We start from the raw sequence: 19,899 nt of genomic DNA, 5'->3' as shown, positions 1-19,899 counted from the left end.
ATCAGAAAGTAACAAACAAAACAAACTCAGACACAAACAACAGTATGAAAGTTATCAGAGAGGGAGAAGGAAGAGGGTAAAGGGGTTCAAATACATAGGGCGGGGCAAAAGTAGGTTTACATTTGTTCATATGGAAAATAATACACAAATTTATAAAGAATGATACAAGAATAAACCGTTTGACGTACTCACAATTTTAAACCTACTTTTGCCCCACCCTGTATGGTGATGGAGACTGGACTCTGAGTGATGAGCACACAATGTATTTAGAGATGAATATTATAGAATTGTACACTTGAGACTTACATACTGCTTTTAATCAATGTCACCCCAATACATTTAATTTTAAAAGAAGGCCCATTTTTCCTGCGGTCCGGAGAGACCCGGGTTCGGTTCCCGCTAAGGGCACGTACCTCGGTTGCAGTTTGTCCCCAGCCCTGGTCGGTTGTGCGGGTGGCAGCCACTCGATGTGTCCCTTTAACGTCGATGTTTCCCTCTCTCTCTCTCTCTGTTCCTCTCTGTCCCTCCCACTCTACCTGAACAAAAAATGGAAAAATGTCCTCGGGTGAGGATTAAAAAACAAACAAACAAACAAAAAAACAAAGGGACAATTCCTTAAAAAAAAAAAAAATAATAATAATAATAAAATAAAAGAAGGCCCATTTTTTAATTGGGTTCTTTGTCTTCCTTTTGTTGAGTTGTATGAGCACTCTATAGATATTGGAAATTAACCCCTTATCTGATATATCATTGCAATTATGCTGTTCAGGAGATTGTCATTCTGTACCCCACTTCCACGTCTCTGGGACTACCCCATTCCTCGGACTGTTTTGTTCGTTATATTCCACAAATAAGTGAAATCATGTGATATTTGGCTTTCTCTGCTTTCTCTGTCTTTGTCTATCCTAAGCTTGTTTTGCTTAGGAAAGTACTTTCCAGGTCCCTCCATGTCGTCTCAAAGGATGAGATCTTTCTTTCTTACAGCTGCATAGTACTCCATTGTGTATATGTACCACTGCTTTTTTATCCGTCTACTGATGGACATTTGGGCTGTTTCCAGATCTTAGCTATTGTAAATAGTGCTGCTACAAACATGGGGGTACATATATTCTGATTGGTGTTTCAGACTTCTTAGGGTATATTCCTAGAAGTAGAATCACTGGGTCAAATGGAAGTTCAATTTTTAATTTTTTGAGGTAACACCATATTGTTTTCCATAGTGGCTGCACCAGTCTGCATTCCCACCAGCAGTGTACTAGAGTCCCCTTTTCGCCACACCCTTGCCAACACGTGTTGATGATTTGTTGATGGCGGCCATTCTGACAGGTGTGAGGTGATACCTCATTGTTGTTTTAATTTGCATCTCTCTGATGATTAGTGATGTTGAGCATTTCTTCATATGTCTCTTAGCCATTTGTATGTCCTGTTTGGAGAGGTGTCTATTTAGTTCCTCTGCCCATTTTTTAATTGGGTTCTTTGTCTTCCTTTTGTTGAGTTGTATGAGCACTCTATATATATTGGAAATTAACCCCTTATCTGATATATCATTGGCAATTATGCTCTCCCATACAGTGGGTTGCCTTTCCATTTTGATGATTGTATCTTTGGCTGTGCAGAAGCTTTTGATAGAGCTTATTTTTCTGTTGGGGAACTCCGAGAGCCATGTACAACACACACTTCCAAGTTATCCCAATAGAGAGTTGAGGGACCTGAGTATTTATTTATTTATTTATTTCATCCTCACTCTAGGATTTTCCACCATTTTTGTTCAGATAAGAGTGGGAGGGAGAGAGAGAGAAACATCAATGTGAGAGGGACACATCGAGTGGCTGCCTCCCACACAACCCGACCAGGGCTGGGAACGAATTGCAACTGTGGTACGTGCTTTTGACTGGAATCGAACTCACAACTCATTGGTCCGTGGGCCAACACTCTAACCTCCAAGCCAAACTGGCCAGGGCGGAACCTGGAGTATTTATACACCATCTCCTATCCATCACTGGTTGAGGGCTGCTAGAGTGGGAAGTTGCATGAACTCCCTGGCATTGAAGGCTTGCCATGTTCATATCTGGAGCAGAGCGGGCACCAGTGGTCTGAGGATGCCCACAGGCACAGCTTCATGTGCTGGTACCGGCAGTAAAACCACCACGTGTTGATAGGGGAAGGGTGACAAGATACAGACTCGGCACCCACAGTATCTGTGACATGCTCCCTCCCAGGCACATTCATCCAAACACTACTTGTCAGCCAGGCACCACAGCCACTCCCCCACACCAGGGCCTCCAGAGATTAGATGACAACAGTTCTAGTCTGAATTAAGTTTAATAAGGAATTTCAGGGAGGGAGTCACTGGAAATGCAGATGTCTGGGACAGGGGCCTGGTTAGTTCTGAATTAGAAAGCAGTAGAACCTAGGGGATTCTAACCTAGCAGAGTCCTTCCTATGTCAGGGTTAAGGACCTAAAGAAGTTGGGGGGTTCATCTTAATTCTACTGGGATGATACCAGGAGCTGTTTTGGGATGCCCCAAGTACCATGTAGGGGAATTCCATCTCAGTTTCCAAGTGTGAAGAGCTAAGTGGGGAAAGGGTTAGGGGGAGTCCAGGGTGTTTCACAGAAACAATCAAGGGGCCTCGATTTCACAAAAATCATTAAGGGGGCTCCTTGTGAGTGGGGGAGGAATAGCATACCACCCCAAATATTGGGGACTGTTTACCCACCCCCCCAAGCAGCCACTTTGAGGTTTTAATGTAAGACCCCAATGGCAGGACATTCCACATACATTATCATGGATTTGCAACATTGGCATACGCTGACTGTCCCACAGGACGGTGGGGACTGGAAAAATCAGTCCAGGTTCTGGGTTGAGTCCTAAGAGGACAGGCCTGAGGGTGCCACACGGCTCCTCTTCAGTAGCTGCCGGAGCTGTGAACGAGACAAAGCAAGGCGATGATCTGGAGGTTGCATGAAGAGGTGGTGGAGGCACAGCTGGTGAAGTTGGAGGTTAAAGAAAAGTGGAGTGGGGTCGGTTGGGTTTGAAGATTACAGGCTGAGAGTCAAGATTTGGAGTTGGAGGTGAAGGTCTGGGTTCACATAGAGAAAAAGCTCAGGAGCCAGAACTGGGGATGAAGGGAAAGCTGTTGGGAGTTCCCACCTTTGGGTTCGCATTACAGACTGGCAGTCTCCATGGTAGAGACATGGGATTAGAGGTCCCATTTGGGGGTCAGAAGTCCCACTCTGAAGTCAAGTCTCAGGGTTAGGGGCAAGAGATTAGAGGTCATACTTGGGGATCAAAGGTCATACCCTCAGGATTTAGGGTTGAAAGCAGAGGTCATACTTTGAAGTCAGGGTTGAAGTAGAAGGTTAGGAGGAGTTATCATTACAAGGCAAGGGATCAAATACTGGGGTAAGAGGTCACATTTGAAGTCAGGGTTGAATAGGGGTCAAGATCACCTTCTGAGATTACAAGTAACCCTCTAAAGTCAGGAATGTGCAGGGTCAGGGATTCACCCAGCTAGGTCAGAGATCACTCTGTAGTCAGGATGGGTTCAGTGCTTACCCCCTCAGGGCCCGGCCCAGGCCGCAGCAGGTGGACAGGCTGCTCGTTCTCCAGGTTGCGCAGTGTTGGATCTGCCCCAGCTGCCAGCAGGCTCCGCACTATGGCCTCCTGGGGTGGCCCAGGGGGCAGGGCAGCTGCCATGTGGAGGGCTGTGTTCCCATGGGCCTGGGGACAGTGCAGGAAGGGCTAATAAGGTTTCAGTTTCAGCTGGCCCAAGCCCTCAATACCACACTTCACATTCTGCCACATCCACGGTGCATATTTCTCCGTTCACATCCACATCCCACACACCCCTGTCCATGTCCTACACATCACCTCTGTCTATGGCCACATCCTGTATGGTCCCCATCCAGGTCCCATACAATGTCCCCTCCGTGGTCACAGCCCATAGGACTCCCAACATCCCACTGCCCTCTCTGCCATCTTTCTCAATCTCCACACTCTAGCCCAGGGCCCCACCTTCATGTTGACAAAGGCCCGCAGGTCCCCCTGTGGCAGCTCCAGCAGCAGCTGAACCAGGGTGGGGTTGGCGGCCTGCACAGCCAAATGCAGAACAGTCTTGTTGCTCTTGATTTCCTGTGGGAGGGGGACGGCAGAGGTCAGGCCAGTCCTCACACTCAGGACCCTGCCAAGGAGCCCGAGAGCAGGTAGAGATCCTGCCTCTCCTTTGTAAGCCCCCAAGGGTGCCTTCTACAGCTGTATGGACTGTGCGCTATACCATAACACCACGTTTGAGGGGGTGCCATTCGCATCATACAAATCACAGAACTTTACATTTATTAAGATAATTTTCCAGCCCAAGTGTCTGAGAAAAAGGCTCTTTTCCTAATCCTCCAAGGTACTCTCTGGGCTAGCAGCTGCCCCGACCACCCTATCCTCTGTTATGCACAGTAAAAGTACCCACATCCCACATGGACTGTACTTGATCTACTACAAGGATGAGAGCTGAGCAACTTTAATCAGTGAACTAAACTAAGCTTATATCCATTTCCATTTTAAGCAGTTCTCTTCCTATTTTGGAGCACATCAAGCCATTTTCCACCATGAAACTTTAATATGTGCCTTTAAAGAGTTTGTAATGATAATAAATATTTTAAATGTTAGGTGTTTATACAGGCACAACAACCAAGTTGGCTCATCAAATAAGTTATGAAGAGAAAACAGAGGTGGAATGGGAAACTCTAGATTAAGACTTAAACATCATTGCACCCCGGCTGGGGTGGCTCAGTTGGCTGAGAGTCATCTTGCACAACAAATGGTTGCCAGCTTGATTCCTGGTCAGGGCACATGCCCAAGTTGCTATTTGGTCCCGGTTGGGTGGAGAAAACTGATCGGTTTTTCTCATACATCGATGTTTCTCTCTCTCTCCCCCTTCCTCTCTCTCTAAAATCAATTTTAAACCCAGCCGGTGTGGGTCAGTGGTTAAGCATCTATGCATGGGTCAAGAGGTCACTGGTTCGACTCCCGGTCAGGGCACATGCTTGGGGTGTGGGGGTCGATCCCCAGTGGGGGGCATGCAAGAGGCCGCCAATCAATGTGTCTCTCTCATTGATGTTTCTATCTCTCTTATCACTCTCCCTTCCTCTCTCTCTAAAAATCAATATATTTTTTAAACAACTTTTTTTCTTTATTTATTTTATTTATTTATTTGCATTTATCTTCAGACAGAGCGGGAGGGAGAGAGAGAGGAAGAGAAACATCAATGTGAGAGAGACACATCGACTGGCTGCCACCCACACAACCCCAACCGGGGCCGGGGACAAACTGCAACCGAGGTACGTGCCCTTAGTGGGAACCGAATCTGGGTCTCTGCAGTCCAGCAGGCCGACGCTCTAACCGCTGAGCCAAACCGGCCAGTGCAAGAGTTCTTTTAAAGACGCACAAATATTTATAGATAAACTTATATGTTTAGACTTGCTTAAAAATAATATAGCTAAATGGAGGAATGGAGTGGGGCAGGACCGGCTATGCGTTGCTTGTTACTGATGTTTGTTTGGTACGTGGAGTTCATTATACTATTTTTTATACTTTTATCTTTGTTAAATTCTTTAACTTAAAATAAAAAAAAAACATAGTGTGTGGATGTTTAATTCTCTCAGCTGGCTTGTAAAGGAAGGAGGATAATATCATTGTTAAGAGCTGAATTCTGGGACCAGACTACATGGGTTTTATCTCCTCTCTGACACTCACAAACTATAATATTTTTGACACCTTGTGCTTCAGTCTCCTTATCAGTAAAACAGAAAAATAACAGCACGTGCATCAAAGGGTGTTTGTGAGAATTCAACATTCTATGAAACTCAGTGCTTGATAAATATAAGCTAAGATCAGTAATATTATTTCCAGTTGACAACTGGGGCACAGAGAAGTGAAGCAATGTGCTCCAAGACACATAGCTGGGAAGAGGCAGAGTTATCCAGGTGCCCCATCCCACAAGCCCTTTTAGGGGCTGGCTGCCCATAGCCCAGCTCACCTGGCTGGTATGATCAGCACCCATGTGTAGCAACATCTGGACACAAGACAGCCTGTCTCGGGCCTGAGTACTCAGCACCCGGGGCCAGAGGTCAGGTGGAAACATGGCAACATTGAGGGCCAAGATGGCTGTGTGGAGGGGGGTGAGGCCTGCGGAATGGAGACAGTGAGAACTCTGCATCTGGAGCACCCACCCTGCCCAGCCCCACCTGCCACACCAGCCCTGTCCACGACCCAACTTACCCTCAAAGTCTCTGGCTTCTAAGTCAACTCGAACCCCTGAGTTAATCACAGCCTGGGAAGAGAAGGCAGAATGCTGGATTAGGGTCTCCCTAGGCCTCCCAGTTCTGGAAGCCAGAATCTGGGCAATCAGTGCACCCCACCTGCCACAGCCATACCGAGAGGACTCCAGGGAGCCCATAGGTAGCAGCCACATGCAAGATAGAACGTCCCTGATGATCAGTAGCATTGGGCTCCGCTCCCAGGTTCAGTAGATCCTCCACAATTAGGGGCTGGTTGGCAGCAGCAGCCACCAGAAGAGGGGTCTGTAGGTGAAAGGAAAAGTCAATCTGGGCCCTAAGCCCCCTCCCCCTCTGAAAACCAGGAATCCAGGACCCCAGACCCTCTGCCCTCAGATTCAGGAATCCAAGCCCCGGGCCCTCACCTTGCCCTTATGCTCACGAACATCCAGATATCTGTACATTTGGAACACCTCAGCTGCAGCGTATGCTGCCCAACGCAGCCCCCGAGCCGCCAACAGGTGCAGGAGCCTGAGGACAGGTGGGGACAACAGTGAGGACAGACCCCCCAGCTGGGCCAGGACCCCAATGACTCCATTCCCTTATACTCACGTGTCTCCCTCCTCATCCTGGGCCAGTAGCTGCTGTGGCCCCAAGGCTACCATATGAGCACGGGCTGTGTCCAGGGATGGTCCAGTGACCACAGGAGGCATCTGTGGGGGTCCTGAGGTAAGTCCAGACCCTTTCCAAGATCCCACCTGTGGCAGGGAAGGTTCTGGATAAAGGTGGGTATCCAGGGGGTCCTAAAGGGTATAGGTGGTGAGGAGAGCCAATCAGCTGAGGATTCCCTCTTCCCAACCCAATCCACCACACACACATACACACACGGAGCAGTAATATTATTAACCACGTAGAGTGGCTACGTGTCCCATCTGTGCCAGGTAAACTTGGACCTTTGGGCCTTAATTTTGCCCATCTGAGGAATGGGATCTTAACCCAGCCCCAGACAACTCAGAATGCTGCAAGAAGGCAACTGGGAATTTGGGGGGCCCTTCAGCATTATGTTCCCACTCTGTATCTCACCTCCATTCCCATGGGAAATGGATATGGCTGCCCTGGGTCCGAGGGTGGGCAGAAGTCAGAAGTCAGGAAACTTTCAGCAGCAGAAGTAGGATAAGAGTAGAAGCTGTCTGTGTAGGCACCATGCGTGTTGGGGTTCCAATCTGGAAAGCCTGTGGCAGGGGCCAGATTGCCCAGTCCAGAACCCACAGTCTCCTGGTGGGCTGGGAAGTGAGTATGGCCTGCATGTGAAAGGAGCAGTAGGGACAGGCCTGGTTACCAGAGTCAGGGAAGTTACAGCCAAGGCTGGAGGACCTGTGCGAGGGCCTGGAGTCTCCCAAGGTACTGAAAGCTAGTACTTCCAGGACCTAGAATTCTGGAACACCAAGGGGATGGAAGGTTGGACTTCTAGGACCTGACTCCTAGGATGCTGAGGGGTTGAGGGCCTAGACTCCCAGAGCACCAAAAGGCTGGGAGCCTGGGCCTCTGGGACACCAAAGGACTGTGTTCATCGACTACCAGGCTACAAAAACCTCTGGAAGATCAAACTTCCACCGAGTCCTGGCAAGAATCAGGGCCTGACTCCTAAGTTTCCCAAAGTTCTAAGAGTTGGGATGTGAGGCCCTGAGGGAAGCTGGGGCTGGGAACCGAAGGAACCAGGTGAGCTTCCAGACTTACCAACCTCAGCCTGGTTCACAGATGGGGTCAGGGGCTGGGCCAGGAGAGGTGGGAACTGTCCCTGTAGAGACATAGGAAAAAGGAACACGGTTGAATTTATCTGGAGATTCTTCAGCATCCATGTCCCAGCTATAGGGCATCTAAGTCTACATCTCGCATCATCCCTGAGGACGCAGCAGACCCAACAGGACATGTCCTCCTGAGAGCTGCAGTGGACAGGGTTTCATGGGCCTCACCGGTGCCCCACCAGCGTCAGGCTGTTGCTGGCCAGGCTGTTGCTGGCGGCGTCTCTGTTCTTCCAGGAGCTTTTTCACTGTCTGGGATGGGCAGTGGTTGCGTTCATTCCGGCTCACTGCAGGGGTGGGGAGGGGTGGAGATGGAGGAGAGAAGTAATCAGGACCCAAGCTGGGGGTGGGGGTGGGGATCTGGGCGCCCTCCTCACCCTCCCGCGCGGAAAAACTGGCACATTGAAGCCGCCTGAGAACTCCAAAGCCAATCTCAGGTTTCGGGTGCTGCGCCCGCCTCCGCCGTTTCCTTCCTTTTGCTCCGCACTTTCCCCTCTGGGCCAACTTTCCACCAGCGTCGTGGAAACTGAGGACGGGGGAGGAGGGTGCCCCTCTGCGCATCCCCCCACGACTTCCGTGAAAAATCCCACCCTCCAGCCCTCCCGGTCCTGAGGCCTCGGGGGATGTCTGGCTTCACATCCTGGCCTCGCACATCCATCCAGGTTCCCACCCTCTCTCTCCCCAAAAAGCTGCCCTGATACTCTTTCCTTGGGAAACCAGGCATCCCCAGTGCCTTTCCCGGGGTAACCACGAGTCAATCGCCCACACGCTCCTCAGAGATCCAGGGGTCCAGACCCCATCCCGCAGGAGCCCAGGAGCCTAGCAGCCCCCACCCTAAGACCCGGGAGACCCGGGAGTCCGGACCTTCACCCTCCTCCTCTCTAGGACCTGGTAGTCCCAGTTTCCAAACGCCCTCGAAGGCACGACCCAGTAGGTCCGCACTCTCACCCCTCACCCCTCCGAGTTCCGGCCGAGGAAGGGTTAAGGGGAAGAGGGCGGACAAGAAAGCGCCCGAGCGCCGCGCTGACGTCATGGCGCACACGCAAGGGAATCTTCCATCCCCGCCCCCCGCGCCCCTCCCCCGCGCCCAGGTGTCCGGCTCGGAGGCGGGGCGCGCGGCCAAGCGTGGCGCTCGCGGAATCCCCGCACCGGGGAATTCCTGCTCGGCCCCCGGGCGGTGGACGGGTGGCGCCTCGGGAAGTCCTGGGACGGGGGCAGTCACTGCCAGCGGGGACCTGTGGCCAGGCGCCCGACCTCTCCCGCGGAGACCGCGGCTGATTTTAAACAACCACGCCCTCAAGGGCTCAATGCGCCCCGCTTTCTAGGGGAAGGACTCCGGGTCGCCAGCGCCTTCCTCCCACAGGACCCAGGGGTCCGGGCTCCCGACCCTTTCACCCCCGGAGCCAGGATTTCGATACCAGTCCCCTAACCCCAGGACGCAGGAGTCCAGAATCACAGCCGCTCCTCCAAAACGACCCCGGAATCCGAGCCCTGTCTCCCCCACAAACACTGGGGACCCTCAGTCTCAGGACCCAGGGCCTCAAGAGCCTGACCCCCAGCCCCTCACCCCTCCGGGACCGAGCAGGCCTCACCACCGCTCCTCCTTTACCTCGGGGATTCCGTTGCGTGGACTGCGGGCCCCCAGGGCCCCGGCCTCGGCGCTGCTCCAGTCTCGCTGTTACCCCGCGGAGCCGCCGCCGGGTCCCCGATCTTGGGTCCCGCAAGCCGCGAGATTTTAAACTGGGGCCTGGCCCCGCCCGCGCGGGGTAGAGCCCCGCCCACAGCGCGGGAGTCCCCAAGTCGCGCTCTAGCAAACCCAGGCTCGGAAGGGGCTGGACCCACTTGGGCGCCCGACTCCACTGTGTAGACGGAGAGCTGGGGGTCTCCCCACCTTTGGTCTGAGAAAAAAGGGCCTGGGATACTGGACTCCTGAAGGAGGAAGGCAGTGGGGGCCAGAACTTCTGGGGCCAAGGTACTGGAGACCTCGACTCCTGGGCTCTGGGCTGGGAGTGGGGGCAATATTGTTGGGTCCTGGGGAGGAGGGGCCTGGGGGTTCGAACTTTCTAGTCTCCAGGGAGGAAAGGTCTGTAGGTAAGAGTGATAAAAGTAGACTCAAATTTCTCCCTTTTCTCCACATCACCTCTTTTTTCAGAGGTCAGTTCTCATTTGTTGATTCATGTAAAATAATGTATTACTGCAGGAGAAGCACTTTACTGGGTGCTGGGTTATAGCTGTGAACTAAGCAGGCAGGAATTCCCACCCTCAAGCTGACTGACGTTCCAGGGAGAGGCTGGCCTCAGTTTCCCGTCTGGGTGACTGTCCACAGCACTGACAACTATTTTCCCCCTGCTTTTAAAAATCCATGCTCTCTTGGTTCTTTCTTCATTTGCTGCTCCTTCTATATTTCCGCGGCTGTTTCTTCCTTTTCACCCATTTTTTTGGGGGGGGAGGGGGCGTGTTCTCCATCTGTACTTACTTCCTTGGTGATTTTATCCTGTCTGGTGATTTTAAAAGCCATCAACCCCCAAATTTACATCTCCAGATGAGACTTAACCCCGACCTCATAGAGGCAGCTGTGGTCATTCAACTTCTCCACATGGAGCTCTCTCAGGCATTTCCAACTCTGTGGGCCCAAACCTTCTCCCCACTTCCCTGCCCCCAAATCTGTTTCCCCTTCTCCATTCTGTCAAAGGATGCTCCATCTTTTCAGTTGCTTAGGCCATAGCTTTGGTCATCTTGGATCCTTCCCTCTCATACATACCCTTATCTACTCCATCAACAAGTTTTGTTGGCTCTACCTCCGAAATCTTTGCAGAATCTCCCCAGTGCCCACACCCCGGTCCACCTGTTACCTGCCACCTGGACAAGCCACTCTTTTGGAGACAGTTTGTCCCCAAAGTTAGTCACAGAGACCCACCACCCTCCCCTCCACACACACAGGAAACAGTTAGCCTTACCACCTGCAGAGTAACATCCGCTTTTGCTACATCTCTACTCCCAGACTCTTCCTCAGAACCTCTCTGGACCAAAGCCCTTTGCCGGACCTCTTCCAGCCCCCAGACTACCATGATCCCTCCAGGCAACATCCTGCTCCTACTTTTACTCCCAGGTGAAGCCAGCAGTTATGCGGGGGGGTGGGGGTGGGGGGGTGGCAGATAGAGTATTTTTGAAAAGGGTGACTTGGGTGGCAACTGAAGGGAGGAGTGCTGAGGGCAGATCTTCTCCTAGTGTTCCTTCCCTCCTCTCTCCCCTGCCCGCTTCTCCGCTCTCCTCCCTTTCCCTTCCCTTCCTTCCTGGAGATCCATTTGGCTTTAGAGCCTGGTTCTTTGGGGAAGGAAGCTGGGTTCTGAAGTGCCTACCTAATAATCTCCACTTCTCTCTCACTGCTGGGTCTCTGCTGCTTCTGATTTCCTGTGTCTCTCTGCTCCTCTGGGAGGTCCCCTCCCATCTGGCCCCTCTTTCTCATTTGATCTTTTGGAGTATTTACTTCTCAGGACATCACCTTTCCCTGCACTCTATTTTGGGAACCACCTCTCCCTACTGATTACCTTCCCTCTCTTTCCACAGTGGCTACAGCTCAGATAACCCCAGGTGAGAAATCAACACTCCTTCCCCTCTGTCATGCTACTTCAGGTACTGTTTCCATCTCTAGAGTATAGCTTGAGACCCTGGAATACCCCCAGCGGCTCCAGGTCACCATTTCACTTCTCATCCCAAATCGGAGCCCCAGAGGCTCTTCAGCCCTCTCCAGATCCCCATCTCACTGCCCTCTTCACCAAACTGAAGCCCCAGGGACTTGGCCAACACCCATCCTCTCTTTAGGATTACTCACTATGGCCAAAGCACAAATGTCTCACTATGTTGGGATACCCCAGACTCTCTCGAGATCTCCATCTCCCTTTTCATCCTCCAACTGCAACTCCCTGGGAATTTGGGTCACCCCTAAGGGACTTCCTCTGTCCATATGCCCAAAGCACAGCCCTGAAAGCCTGGGACGCCCCCTCAGCCGACTTCTTGTTTTGCCACCCCCACCCCAGGTTCCTGTTCCGGATGTGGGCCCCTCCCGGTGCCACTCCTGGCAGGCCTTGTGGTGGCTGATGCTGTGGTGTCTCTGCTAATCGTGGTAACGGTGTTTGTGTGTGCCAGCTCACGTGACAGGGCCACCCAAGGTGAGGGCAGGGACAGGGCAGGGCCTGGAGTGGGGGTGATGTCCCTAGGGAAGAGGTCCCCGTGGAGGGGGCCCCCTGGGGAAGCCCTGGAGGTGCTTCTGGGGAAGCCCTGGGGGTACTGCTAGGGGAACCCCTGAGGAAACCCCTGAAGTAGGGGGTCCCCAGAGAAGTGGACCTGTGGGTGGATGGTGGGTGGTCAGGCTTCATGCTTTCTCTCCTTCACCCTCAGAAGATGGCAAGGTCTACATCAACATGCCTGGCAGGGGCTGACCTCTGTAACTGGGACCTTTCACTCCCGACCCTCTCCTCCTGGATTGTGTATAGTGGCACAGGAAGCCCACTCCCCATCTGGTTTGGAATAAAGCAGCTGAAATACCTCTACTTCTAGTTCTTCCTCAAAGGACCCAGAGTCCCCAAAGCCTCCCTCCCAGTTAGCTGTTTCTTGGTCCATGACCCACCTCCCAGAACCCCATATATCCCCGTCCCCTCAGCCCAGGGATCTGGAATAATTCAACGGTGTTTTGTGCTCCATGTTTATTTGGGGACAGGGGTAGGGGAAAGTCTGATAACTCAGAGAGGACACTCTGTAGATCTGTATCTTGGTGGGAGTCAGGATAGGGTGCTGGGTAAGCATCAGGAATGGCTGGATCCAGGCATCAGGTTGCTGACCTCCATGGCTTGAGCTCATTTGTAGTACTGCCTCTGTGTGTTGAGGTCACTGTAGACATCTGACCTCTGACCTTGGAGCTCCTAAAGGGATGGACAGGGTGGGGACCATCAGTGGAAGGGGTCCACCCAGTAAACTTAAAACAAAATCGAACCTTCTCCTAGTGGCCTGCAAGGCCCTGGAAGCTTCTTCTACCTTATAGCCATGTTAGACATCTCGATTTTATTCAGGCACCTTCAGAGTTCCCCTTTTCCTTCTGCTGCATCACTGTGCCCCAGCCCCAGAGCCTTTGCACATACTGTTCTCTCCGCTTGGAACACCAGTCCTCTGATTATTCCCATGGATGGTGTCATCTCCCCCTTTAAGTCTTAGCTCATGTCACTTCCTCAGGAAGGCATTTCTTGATTTCCCCATTTGTAGTTTCCCCCCACCACACCCCAGTCACTGTCACATCAGCCTGCTCTGTTCTTTCATGATGCCTTCCAAACTGATCTTTTTTTTTTTTTTTTCTTTTTTAATCCTCACCCGAGCACATTTTTTCATTTTTTGTTCAGATAGAGTGGGAGGGAGAGAGAGAGAGAACATCAACGTGAAAGGGACACATCAAGTGGTTCCCACCCGCACGACCCAACCAGGGCCGGAGACAAACTGCAACCGAGGTACGTGCCCTTAGCGGGAACCGAACCCGGGGTCTCCCTGGACCACAGGCCGATGCTCTAACCGCTGAGCCAAACCGGCCAGGGCCCAAACCGATCTTATTTGTTCATTTGCTTTAAGTCTGTTTCCCCAGTGAGGACGTAAGCTCTACTGCTGAGCCCTCAGTATGTAGTACGTATAGGTGCTCAACAAGTAAACTGGAGCAATTCTCTGCCCTAACATTTCTCTGCCCCCAGGAACTGGAAAGCCCTTTCAGTCTTCTGGACTCACAGAGCTAGGCTCGAGATTCTCACACTTTACAGAGAGACTTTTTATCACAAGTGAGGCAAAGCAAAGCTGGTTGTGGACAAGTAAAACTGATTTCACAGGGCTCACAGTTGCAGAGGAAGGGTCTATGGCCCCAAAAGGCAGGCGTCACACAGAACCCCTGAAATCACATGTGCACATCTTTTGGGGAGGGGTCTGTTTGGCTTCCGTTAGATTCACAGAGCTCATGACCCCCAAAGGGTTAAGAACAATGTTGACAGAGGCAGGAGATGGAAAGATGCCTCTATCTCTATCGTGGTTCTTAAGGACGGTTCAAGGATATTTGCACCACTCCTAGATTATAACCATAATATTGTACTTTTCGTGTGGATTTTTCTGAGGAGTCTCTAGCTTTCATCAACTTTTCAAAGGGATGCAAGTATTTTTTATCTTCACCCGAGGACATTTTTTCCATTTTTTGTTCAGATAGAGTGGGAGGGAGAGAGAGAGAGAGAAACATCGATGTGAAAGGGACACATCGAGTGGTTGCCACCCACACGACCCATCCAGGGCCGGGGACAAACTGCAACCGAGGTACGTGCCCTTAGCGGGAACTGAACCCGGGTCTCTCCGGACCGCAGGCCGACGCTCTAACCGCTGAGCCAAACCGGCCAGGTCTCTCTCCACGCATTTTAAGCTGAGCGTAAGGTCATGATTGATGAATGAAACTCATTTTGAACAGATGCCCCATTGGTCTTCAAGGGTTTGAGGAGCTGCTGTGAGAAAGTGACTTTAAGGTCTAGGTTCTAGAGGGACGTGGGTTGGGGCACAGAGATAGGGCAGGAGTGAGATAGAGGAGGAGAAGCAGCTGGGTTCCTCACCTGATAAGGCGACTCTGTCTCATTGATGTGCTGTTTTCGGGTCACTGCTGAGGGTGGCACAGGGTGCAGGGGCAGACAAGGTGGTAAATTGGGATTATTTGGTTGATGCAAAACCAGCCTCTCCGTCACCAACCCATTCGATGACTGTGACTTGAGAGCTTACCCCTCCCCTCCAGGCAGGTCCTCAGAGTATCCCATCCCCTTCCAGCCCCACTCACCGTCCACAACCCCTCGCCTCCGGGGTACCAGCCTTCCCAGAGAGTACACAGCCAGGGCGATGAGGAGGGTGAGCACCAGGTCCCCCAGCACAATACCCGCCAGCACCCCAGAATTCACCGCAGGGCAGCTGCATTCTGGGAATGTACACAGCACAGGAGTCAGGGGAGGTCAGTAGGAGTTGGGAATCGGGCAGAGGTGTCGGAGGGGCAGGTTTGGGAAGAAACGGGGAGGGAAGAAATGGGGAGGTCTTTCGCAAGTAGGGAGGGGCATTTCAGGGTCTAGGCCTACCGCTCTGAGACTGGACAGGACTGAGACCTGAAGAGAGAAAAAGAGGGTAAACTGGGGTGTGGAGCTATGACGAGGGTGGGTCCCGACGGCCCGGGGGCAAGGGTGGAGAGCAATCTCTGGTAGGACCTGTGGTCGGCATAAAGGCCACTGGACTGTGCTAGTTCCACACCGACTAGCCCTGTTACGACACCCTTTGAGATCCTTTCCTCTGTTTCAACCAGAGGCCAAATAGCAGGGTTTCGGGTTCTGGGAGCGACCCATAGGCCTTGGGGGGCTGGGCACTTGCTCCTGTCCCAACCTTCCCCTTTGGTTCTCTCTTTCCACCCTGCTCCCTGCCTTGCCCCAAGGTGAGCCCAGGGACTCAGGGGGCAGCGGCAGAAGCCCCCAACTCACCACCCAGAGTCAGAAGGAGAGGCAGGAGCAGAAGCCTGTTGGAGGGTCCAAGGCCCCCCATGACGCAGGTGACACTGCTGGATACTACAGTCCAGGGGCCAGTGGGATGTGGCCAACCAACTGAAGGAGGAAGTCGGAGGTGGGTGGTGGCAGAAGGGAGGGGACAATAGAAGAGGAGGGACAGAAAGAATCAGGCCCAGACATCCCAGGGGCAATGCTATAGCCCCACTGGCTGGACATGAAGGGTAAAGGGTGCATATATCACCTCGGCCTCCATCCCCAGTCGGGATCAGTGACCGGCTATGATCGAAGCCTACGCTGCCTCTTCTTGGCTGGTCAACCTTGAGCAAGTCACTCAGTCTCTCTGGGCCTCAGTTTCCTCATCTATAAAATGGGGAGTAAAATGGTACCTACTTCATCGGGAGTTGTGGGATCAGTGTTTCTAGAATAGGGACTGACACTTGTCAGCTTTTTATAAGCACCGGCTGTAATTATTCGATCATCAGAACCTTGTGCTGTTCCCAGTGTTCAAAGAGAGCAGAATACGGGCACTAACTCACTTAACCCCCACAATACCCTACTGACAGAGATGCTCTCATTACCCCCATGTTACAGAAAAGTAAAGGTACTTGCCCAAGGTCACATAGCAATAAAGGTGGAAACGGAATCCAGAAACCAGACAGATATTTGACCCTTAGAAAGAAAACAAAAAGAGCCCAGATTAAAGAGAAGGAGAAAAGGATGGTAAGACAGAGAAGGAGGGAGAGGAACTAACAGTGACACAGAGGCACACATCACAGACACAAGACTGGGGGTTGGGGGGAGGCAGGTGGGAGACAAGGTGGTGACCACTGGGCTGGGCTGGGCTGGGCTGTCCCAAATGAGGAAGGACCAGGGAGGCCACTCAGGAAGAGACAGGGACTTCTAGCCCTCAGCAGGAGGGCTGGGGCTGGGGGAAGGAGGAACCTGAGGTTAGGCACTGGGGGATGGGCCAGCTACAGGAAGCCCCACTCCCAAGTTCAGCGTCACACTCCACAGCTCTCTGGGCCTGGGCTAAGGAGAGAAAAGGGGAAACTGGATGCTGGTCATGGGACAGACTGAGTGACCTGTTGCTGGGGCAGGGAGTGGAGTGAGTGTGGGGATGTGGGGGTTGATTCTGAGTCTGGAGAAGAGAGTAGGGGCCCAGCCCCAGGCGACACTGGCTGCTGACAAGGAGAAAATTCTGAGACATCCTAAATTAAAATACAGCAAGCCTATGGGTGGAAGGGAGAGACAAGAGAGGTTAATCAGCAAAGGCAACAAAAGACTGCTTACATTCCTGGACACATGTTGAATGAACTTCCAGCAGGCTCGGCTTCTTGTTTACACATGAACTTTTCGAACTGTTGTCCACAACCAGTCCAAAGGAACAGATATTTCTTCCTGAAGGACACTGCTCCTCTCCCAGAACTAGCCCTGCCTCAACATCTACCACCCTCTTTCTCTGTAACGAATGTAAATTCTCTAACAACAACTTACAATTTTCTCCAATCTCATCATATAAAAGAGCCCCATCGCCCTGGCCAGTTTGGCTCAGTGGTTGGAGCGTCGGCCTGCAGACCAGAGAGTCCCAGGTTCGGTTCCCGCTAAGGGCACGTACCTCGGTTGCAGTTTGTCCCCATCCCTGGTTGAGGTCGTGTGGGTGGTGACCAGTCAATGTGTCTCTCTCACGTCGGTGTTTCTCCCCCCGCCACTCTATCTGAAGATAAATGCAAAAATGTCCTCCGGTGAGGATAAAAAAAATGAGCCCCATCAACCCCGGGATGGCCGGCCTGCTGTCTTCTCCACCTTGCCCTGCTGCTGGTGGTTGAGACCGCACGCCCCATTACCTGCTCCTTTTCTGGCTAGCATTTGGCTCAGTAAACCCTTCTTCCAGAAAAGCTTTCAGCCGTGAAAGTATTTTGTTCAGCACTGCTAATGGCTGCCATGGCCCAGGCCTGGCTGAGACCTATTGCTAAAGAACCAACACCCCCACCACCATCACCACCAGCGGGTCTGGAGTGAGCATGGAGAGAACAGGCCCTGCTGGTACCCCAGACCTCTCCAGGTGGCTGGAGCAGAGTCAGCCAGGGACAGTCGGAGACCAGAGGAGGCTCTGAGCCAGGAGGACCCCGACGTGACTCAGTGTTTATTGGCTCCCTCTGGCTTGGTGTGGGGAGCAGACTTTAGGGTGCAGGGAGGGGAGCAGGGGGCCAGGCTACTGCAAGGCTCTGGTTTATTGGGAGGATTTGTGAGGTTTATCAGAATAATGCCTGCCTGGCATACTCTATATGTTCAATGAATGTTAACTATTATCATTGTTGTTATAGTACTTCAAGTCTTCAGTTCTGGGCTCAGCTTGGTTGAAATCCTTCCTCAATCCCTCAGCCTCAGCCTCAGCCTCCTGGTCTGATACTCCCAGCTCCAGCCAGGTCTGGCTATCCCCAGAGTTCAATCTATCAGTTGCCTCCCACTCACACCTCAGTTGGAGATTGAACCCACAACCTGTTTATGTGCCCTGGTCAGGAATTGAACCTGTGATCGTTTGGTGCGTGGGTCGATGTTCCAACCATCTGAGCCACACTGGCCAGGGCTTTTTTTTAATCCTCACCCAAGGATATTTTTCCAACTATCTTCGGATAGAGTGGGAGGGAGGGAGAGAGAGAGAGAGAGAGAAAAACATCCATGTGAGAAAGACACATTGATTGACTGCCTCCCACACGACCCCAGCCAGGGCCGGGGATGAACCACAACTGAGGTCTGTGCCCTTGGCTGGAATCGAACCCACAACTCTTTGGTCCATGAGCTGACGCTATGACCGCTGAGTCAAATCAGCCAGGGCCAGAGTTCAATCTAATAGCCGGCACACCCAACTACCATTCCATTAGAACAGGCCTGAGCCCCCACCTTTAGTTGCTGAGATGTGGGGAAGTCCAAGGTGTCCCAAGGGAACAGACTGAGGAGGTGACAGATATCTGTAGGAGGTGGGGTAGAGGCTTTTTGCCAACCAAAAGAGAAGTATCTCAATATATTAGCAACCAGTTTAGATGTCATGGTCCAGACCACAGAATGCCAGCCTGGGCTGATCTCTGCTCCATGATCTCCACTCCACTGGGTAAAGAAAGAGGTTAAGATGGAGGGGCACTCAGCTGCCTGGGTGTCACCCCCGTGCCCCCCATCACTACCAGCCTCCAGGAAGCAGGGCTATCCTTCCTCTCTCCATGAAACCAGGCAAGTGTCTCAGTCTCTCCTGGCAGCAGCCCAAGCATTGGAGAAGGCCAAAGCTGACTCCCGGAAGACAGGCAACGTGCTGAGCATGTGACAAGCTGCCTCTGTAGAAGTGCCAGCCCTCCTTACGCTCCCTGCTTTCATTTTTGCCTCCTATTTCTGTCCATAGTAACCAGAAGAACCTTTCTGAAAAATCATAGAACCCAATTTATTTTTTTACATTAATCTTCAGATAGAGCAGGAGGGAGAGAGGGAGGAAGAAAGAGAGAGAAACATTGATGTGAGAGAGACACATCGACTGGTTGTCACCCGCACGACCCCAATAGGGGCCAGGGACGAACCGCAACCATGGTACGTGCCCTTAGTGGGACTCTAACCCGGGACTCTTTGGTCCTCGGGCGATGCTCTAACCACTGAGCCAAACTGGCCAGGGCTAGAACCCAATTTTTTAAATGACTTTTGTCAGCACCCATCACAAAAGAAGTACATATAGCCGATAAGCATGTGAAAAAGTGCTCAAAACCATTAGTCACTAAGGAAATAGAAATGAAAGCCACAATGAAATGCCACTAAACACCCACTAGAATGACTCAAGTTAAAGACTGACCCTATCTATCAGCAGAGGTGAGGAGCAACTGGAAATCTCATACACTGGTGGTGGAAATGTAAACTACAACCACCAATTTGGAAAGAAGTTTGGTAGTTTCTTATAAAGATAAAAGATTAAACTACGTAGAAATTAAGCAATTCCACAGAAGCAGGTATTTACCCAAGAGAAATAAAAACAAATGTTCACATAAAGATCGGCCCATCTCTCTATCCTCCTTCCGACCTCGCCCCCTCACTTACGCAACTCTTGCTACCCTGGTCTCCTTGCTGTTTCTTGAATAAGTCAAGCTCATCCTCACCTCAGGGTCTTTGTACCTGCTGTTCCCCCTGCCTATGATGCTTTTCCCAAAGTCTCTGTAGAACCAGCCCCTTTTCACTCTCCAGGTTTCAGCTCAAATGTCACACCCTCACAGAGTGTGATCACCAATGCTCCAGTCACTCCAACCACAGATTT

General features: G+C 51.9%; 3 protein-coding genes across 7 annotated transcripts; 1 reads left to right on the top strand and 2 right to left on the bottom strand.

Annotated features, from left to right (window-relative positions):
- Window positions 1–2,316: 2,316 nt before the first annotated feature.
- Window positions 2,317–9,042, bottom strand: NFKBID (NFKB inhibitor delta). Of its 3 annotated transcripts, none has more exons than XM_036274668.1 (11): window positions 8,242–9,042; window positions 8,006–8,066; window positions 7,352–7,569; window positions 6,881–7,026; window positions 6,694–6,799; window positions 6,428–6,574; window positions 6,273–6,324; window positions 6,031–6,179; window positions 4,017–4,133; window positions 3,558–3,722; window positions 2,317–2,923 (listed from the first exon to the last, which is right to left on the bottom strand). In XM_036274668.1, the coding sequence occupies exons 1-11, from the start codon at window positions 8,629–8,631 to the stop codon at window positions 2,870–2,872; spliced, it is 1,605 nt and encodes a 534-aa protein (XP_036130561.1). In that variant the 5' UTR covers window positions 8,632–9,042; the 3' UTR covers window positions 2,317–2,869. The 3 variants fall into 3 exon arrangements, with proteins under 3 accessions (XP_036130561.1, XP_036130562.1, XP_036130560.1); XM_036274669.1 differs by having other exon boundaries at window positions 2,739–2,923; window positions 6,881–6,981; XM_036274667.1 differs by having other exon boundaries at window positions 2,740–2,923; window positions 6,881–7,071.
- An 828-nt stretch (window positions 9,043–9,870) lies between these two features.
- On the top strand, window positions 9,871–12,765 carry HCST (hematopoietic cell signal transducer). Of its 2 annotated transcripts, none has more exons than XM_036274751.1 (5): window positions 9,871–10,042; window positions 11,072–11,179; window positions 11,638–11,661; window positions 12,108–12,239; window positions 12,472–12,765. In XM_036274751.1, exons 2-5 carry the CDS (start codon window positions 11,137–11,139, stop codon window positions 12,507–12,509), a joined length of 237 nt encoding a protein of 78 aa, XP_036130644.1. In that variant the 5' UTR covers window positions 9,871–10,042; window positions 11,072–11,136; the 3' UTR covers window positions 12,510–12,765. The 2 variants fall into 2 exon arrangements, with proteins under 2 accessions (XP_036130644.1, XP_036130643.1); XM_036274750.1 differs by having other exon boundaries at window positions 12,469–12,765.
- On the bottom strand, window positions 12,601–15,706 carry LOC118638652 (transmembrane immune signaling adaptor TYROBP). 2 transcript variants are annotated; one of them, XM_036274734.1, is made up of 5 exons: window positions 15,591–15,706; window positions 15,198–15,224; window positions 14,909–15,043; window positions 14,691–14,737; window positions 12,601–12,989 (listed from the first exon to the last, which is right to left on the bottom strand). In XM_036274734.1, exons 1-5 carry the CDS (start codon window positions 15,649–15,651, stop codon window positions 12,924–12,926), a joined length of 336 nt encoding a protein of 111 aa, XP_036130627.1. In that variant the 5' UTR covers window positions 15,652–15,706; the 3' UTR covers window positions 12,601–12,923. The 2 variants fall into 2 exon arrangements, with proteins under 2 accessions (XP_036130627.1, XP_036130628.1); XM_036274735.1 differs by having other exon boundaries at window positions 14,691–14,734.
- Between the last annotated feature and the right edge of the window lie 4,193 nt (window positions 15,707–19,899).

The sequence above is a fragment of the Molossus molossus genome, unplaced genomic scaffold, assembly GCF_014108415.1.
Source record: "Molossus molossus isolate mMolMol1 unplaced genomic scaffold, mMolMol1.p scaffold_m16_p_21, whole genome shotgun sequence".
Classification (NCBI taxonomy): domain Eukaryota; kingdom Metazoa; phylum Chordata; class Mammalia; order Chiroptera; family Molossidae; genus Molossus; species Molossus molossus.
Note: the sequence above shows the minus strand (reverse complement) of the source record. Positions and strands in the feature narration are given on the sequence as shown.

Bases quoted from the DNA above. Each gene is read 5' to 3' on its own strand.
- HCST (XM_036274750.1), top strand. From the start codon at position 11,137: ATGATCCCTCCAGGCAACATCCTGCTCCTACTTTTACTCCCAG. The intron at 11,180-11,637 runs GTGAAGCCAGCA...CTCTTTCCACAG, and splicing joins GCTCCTACTTTTACTCCCAG to TGGCTACAGCTCAGATAACC. The intron at 12,240-12,468 runs GTGAGGGCAGGG...CTTCACCCTCAG, and splicing joins ACGTGACAGGGCCACCCAAG to AAGATGGCAAGGTCTACATC.
- LOC118638652 (XM_036274734.1), bottom strand. From the start codon at position 15,651: ATGGGGGGCCTTGGACCCTCCAACAGGCTTCTGCTCCTGCCTCTCCTT. The intron at 15,044-15,197 runs GTAGGCCTAGAC...GTACATTCCCAG, and splicing joins TCCTGTCCAGTCTCAGAGCG to AATGCAGCTGCCCTGCGGTG. The intron at 12,990-14,690 runs GTGAGGAACCCA...CCATCCCTTTAG, and splicing joins AGACAGAGTCGCCTTATCAG to GAGCTCCAAGGTCAGAGGTC.
- NFKBID (XM_036274667.1), bottom strand. From the start codon at position 8,631: ATGCGCAGAGGGGCACCCTCCTCCCCCGTCCTCAGTTTCCACGACGCT. The intron at 6,575-6,693 runs GTGAGGGCCCGG...TTTCACCTACAG, and splicing joins TTCGTGAGCATAAGGGCAAG to ACCCCTCTTCTGGTGGCTGC. The intron at 3,723-4,016 runs GTGGGGCCCTGG...CACTGTCCCCAG, and splicing joins GGGCCTTTGTCAACATGAAG to GCCCATGGGAACACAGCCCT.